At 51.7% G+C, this 4,554-nt stretch overlaps 1 protein-coding gene across 1 annotated transcript in view; it reads right to left on the minus strand.

Annotated features, from left to right (window-relative positions):
• The window catches only part of ALK (anaplastic lymphoma receptor tyrosine kinase), a gene marked incomplete at its 5' end in the record, with an annotated part of 508,673 nt that overhangs the window by 33,883 nt on the left and 470,236 nt on the right, over positions 1-4,554 (minus strand). The window contains 3 exon segments of the mRNA XM_010840704.1: positions 82-264; positions 2,820-2,964; positions 3,730-3,861. Of these exon segments, the coding sequence (XP_010839006.1) occupies positions 82-264; positions 2,820-2,964; positions 3,730-3,861 (460 nt within the window).

The raw sequence follows: 4,554 nt of genomic DNA on the forward strand, positions 1-4,554 counted from the left end.
GGGCTGGGGAGAGGACAGGGGAGGGAGGTGCCTAGGACTAAGAGGGGAGGGAGTGACACCTTGAACACGAATCATCTTTACCTATATATCCTCCGCCTCCTCCACCGGAGGAGCACCCCCCTCCACCCCCTCCGAAACCCCCTCTTGTCTCCCACCCCCACTTCTTCATGGCCTGGGGGCAGGAATGTCCTCCGGTGGCACCTTCCAGTAAAGATTTTCCAGACCAGAGCAAGGAAGTGTTATCACTCCAGCCACCTCCACCACCTGTAGGCAGAGACAGAGAAACACCTAAGTAAGGATTCCGGCTGGTTCGGGCGGCTGCTGGGTCTGGAAAAGAATGCAGGACTTCTGTCTTCCAGGGGTGCTTGTCCCTATGCAGCGCCCAGGGGGTTTGTCTTCAGTGGGGCCTGGGGCTTCAGAGTCCACGGCTAGAAAACCAGGCATCTGCCCTTTGCTGGAGGGAGACCTGCTCTGGCCACAGCTGTGCATGTCCAGATGGAAGCGGGCCGTGTACCCCTGCTTCCTGTCAGGCCTCTGGCTCAAAACCCCAAACTGTGCTCATTGAGGGACGGCGGTGGTGGGGGGGACAGGCGGCAAGATGACTAAATCTGTTCCTCTACCTTCCCTCTGGGCCTGCCAACTCCTGAAGCTCCTGGCCTTCATGTGGTTAACTACTTCTCATCCCAACAAGAACAAGGACCAACTGTCAACACCCCACCAAGGTCACAGCAGTGAAATTCCTAGCAGCAATCCTGGATTAGGCACCAGATAACCCAAAGGGCTATAATTGTTTACTAGGCAAGAGCTTCCCTAGGCTGAGCCTTGGTTTCCTCACCTGTAACTTGGAGATAACGAGACTCGCCTTATGGGGTGGATGTTAGGATCAAAGGAGAAGGGGAGTGTGTGAGATGTTTTATAAGCCACCAAGTGGAGGGATCGTTGGACATCTGTGAGACACACACTCATGCAGAAGGCCTCACACCCCAAAGCCCAGGCAGGGTCTTGCCAGCGGCGTCTAAGTTGCTCTAAGGTCAAGAGCAAAGAGGGCTGGAGTCAGAGGCGGTGATGCTCTGGCTACAGGGGCAGCAGCTGGAGCTGTGCTTCCCTACGCCTGGGCCTGCTCTGAACTCTTGCAAAGGGTCTGTACAGAGCTAGCTTGATTGCAACTTTATCTTAAGGCCACAGGCAGACCGTAATACATCTCTCCAGAGACCCTTGAAACTCCAGGATCCCCACTTTGTCTCCCCCTATTGTTTCATATGACATTTCATGAGGCAGTTTACTCCCAGAGACTCCAAAACCCTTTCTGCTCCAGCAGAAGGTCGAGGGCGGGAACCTAGAGAAATAACAGTGCCTGCGTCTGCTGGGACCGTAAGGGTTAATCTGCCTGGACACAGCTCAGTTCTTCGGGAGAACTCCTGGCCAAGGTTCTGGACCCAGAGGGGGCAGCAGAGGAACGTGTAGGTGGGGGGAAGCTGCAGACAGGGCTGACTCTGGTGCGAGCAAGAGGGAGACAGGTTTCAGGAAATGAGGTCAAGGTCATGAATAAGCTTGGGTATAGAACAGGGATAACCAGAGCCCTGGGCAAGTCATGGGGACCATCTGCCAGTTCTGGAAGCAGCAGGACTTCAAGAATCTGGCCTCCCTCTGCCAGCCGGAGAGTGGGTGTGGGCCTGTCGAGGCTCTTGTCTATGTCACGTGGTGGGGGGAAGGCCCCCTCAGCTTCCTTAGCGGGAATCGGGCTCTGCTGGCTACGTGGGGCCATGAACTTAATAAATTAGGATGAGATGAGCCTGAAACCAAGTCTGCCCCCCAGCACCCTACCCTTGCATCCTGCACATCCCAGCCTTCAAGCAAATGTGTGGAAAAGAAAACAATGGGCATGAAAGTAAAAACACATCAACAACAGCGTTTTAAAAAATGGATTAAGTATGAAACTGTTTGGTCATCCTGAGGGAAAAAAAACCCCTACAACTTTCAATGAGCTTCTTGACACTTCTGTAAAATGAAAATAATATGTCTGGAAAACCCTACAGGACTGTTTTGAAAAGAACATGCATGATAGATGTGGAAATGTTTCGTAATTTATTAAATGCTGACTGACATAAGGGGCGCTGTAAATATCACTGGGGTAATTCCTCGCTGTGGACACAATGACTCTTTCTCCTTCCTCTTTCTCTAGCCATCTCTCAGTTGAAGAGAAAGTTTGAGTATTTATTTTAATTAAGCTCAAATCTCTAAATGCCTTCAAAAATCCTCCCTCGGTCTGAGTGTGGAGAAAAGAACACTCAAAGATGAATGGTTGACTTCAGAGGAATTAGGGAATTCACATCTCCTTCAGAGCCTGTCCCCATCTCTGTGTGACTGGCTCTCACTAAGGAGGCAGACAGCCCTACCATGGACAGAGATTTTCTTTCCATGTGAGGAGTGTGTGAGCTGGCAGCCCAGGGCCTGGAAGTACAAACAAACCACAGGGACCTGGGAGGCTGACCCCACTCAGATCTCTTCCATCTGCTCATATCTAGTTGCATTTGATAAATCCCAGGGAGGGTTGGGTTGGCAGTCAGAACGCTGCCTCCTGCCTCATTTTGTCAATGACCTTCTGCAAGTCCAAACCCCACACCAGCAAGACGGCCTCTGGATTCCCAAGGTATGACCTGTCTTTCCTCTTTTGATCCCAGTACCAATATCCAGAGCTCCCAGCATCTCAAGGGCCCACAACTAAAGTGCCCACAGGTGTGTGATGGAGCCCAGCCAAGGTGACGCTCACACAGTCCTCAGGGACCATTCTGGGAGAGGCTGGGCTTGCAGAGATTTACCTGCAGCTCCAGAATTGCCGTTCAGCCCTAGGACTGAGGAGTTATTCTCCAGTCTCTCTGGGTGGAATGTGTCTGTCTTGGCCCCATAGGCCCTGCCACCACCGCCGGCTGCAATGATCAGAGGCACCGGCACGCCATCCTTCATCTGCCGGGGAGAGACATTCAGAGATTGAGAAGCTGAGCAGGGCTCCCACATTGGAGACCCCTGAGCCATTTAAATGCTTAAACATGTCTGAGTGTCTGCTGGGTAGTGGGTGACATCTCGGTGGTCCGAGGGCTCCCATCTCATGTTACAAGAGCCCATGAGCTCTTCTGTCCCCTTCAACCCCCAGCTCCTGTATCAGTCCAAGTTCGTAAATGAAGCAAAAGCATCAGGAGATATAAATGTCTATGAACACTGGGAGGCGAGGATCATTCTTTGGGGCTGTTTATACCGCCCCTTTCCTGAAGCGCTTCTCGAGCCTCAGGGATCTGGGAGCTGGTGCTCAGGGCAGGTCTCTTTTCTCTCCTTCCTCTGCATGCAGGGCTCTCTGCTTTGACCACACAACTTCAAGATTAAGCCCTCAGCACTGCTGGCCCTGCAGGAAGACCCAACAGGAAATCTTTGTCTATCTTTGATGATATCAGAAAAGTCCAACTGAGGACACAAGAGGGCACAGTGGGACCCTCTGGGGCTCTGAAGCAGGATGATGAAGGCCTGCCTAGTGAAATCGGGCTGGGACATCAGCATAAGAAGGGCCTGCCCTTTCCTGGACAGACAGGGAAGCTTATATCCCTATGGGTCTCCGCTTCCTCAACTTTAAATGGAGCTAAGAGCACCCAAGGTGTATGGTTCCTTGGTTTGTCCTGAGGATTCAAAGCCAGGATGCAGAGAAGGCACCTGCCCTGGGAAATGGCGCACAGACCTCACCTTAAACACGTAGGTGGCTCCTCCCCCTCCTCCGCCCCCTCCTGCCCACTCGTGCACGCTTTTGTTCACGCGGATTTCTTCTTCTATCACGTTGTTTTCTCCAATGCAGACTTTCTGGATTAATCGGTTTGTCTGGAGAAAAAAAACACCTCAGGTTTGTGCCCAGGGTCCTCCGCCTCCCAGCAGACAGACCTTCTATGCTAAAACATAGGGTCTGACCATCTCTCAGATAGCTTATGGTCGAGTTGAGGAGACAAAAAATACACATGGATAACTGTCACTCTGGGAAATATTGGAGAAGGACTACAGGGACCTTTTAGACAGAAAATGCACGGGAAGTTGAGGAGGGAGAGTGAAGCTTTGTTGCTGGACTGCTGAGCATGGAGGACTGCCTGGGGGAGGTGGCATTCAGTTGGGCCTTGCAGGATGTAGAGCTTTTTAAACACTGAGAATGGGAGAAAGTTATGACATTGCAGGGGAGGAGATCAGCAGGAACTCAGAGGGAAGGCGCTAAGTGGGGGTATTTTGGGGAAACATGTAAGGAGTTTCTTCAGCTCAGAAAAATCCATCTTAGGACAGAGAGGTGGTCCAGGACGACTTGTTAGGACCCTGTGAATTCTGAAGAGGGGATGACAAAGGCCCCATGAGGTAAGACAGGGATGGAGGGAGTCCAAATGGGAGTGGGTAGAGGAGGCTAAACCAAACAGTCAGATCATGGCCAGAAGCCTCAAATACAGAGAAGGAGCTGGACTTCATTCTCTAAGCAGCGAGAAGCCATTGAGGTTTTTTGAGAAGTTGCAGTTTGAAGCATTATGTAAAGAGGAA

This window comes from Bison bison, unplaced genomic scaffold, assembly GCF_000754665.1.
Source record: "Bison bison bison isolate TAMUID 2011002044 unplaced genomic scaffold, Bison_UMD1.0 scf7180017864145, whole genome shotgun sequence".
Lineage (NCBI taxonomy): Eukaryota > Metazoa > Chordata > Mammalia > Artiodactyla > Bovidae > Bison > Bison bison.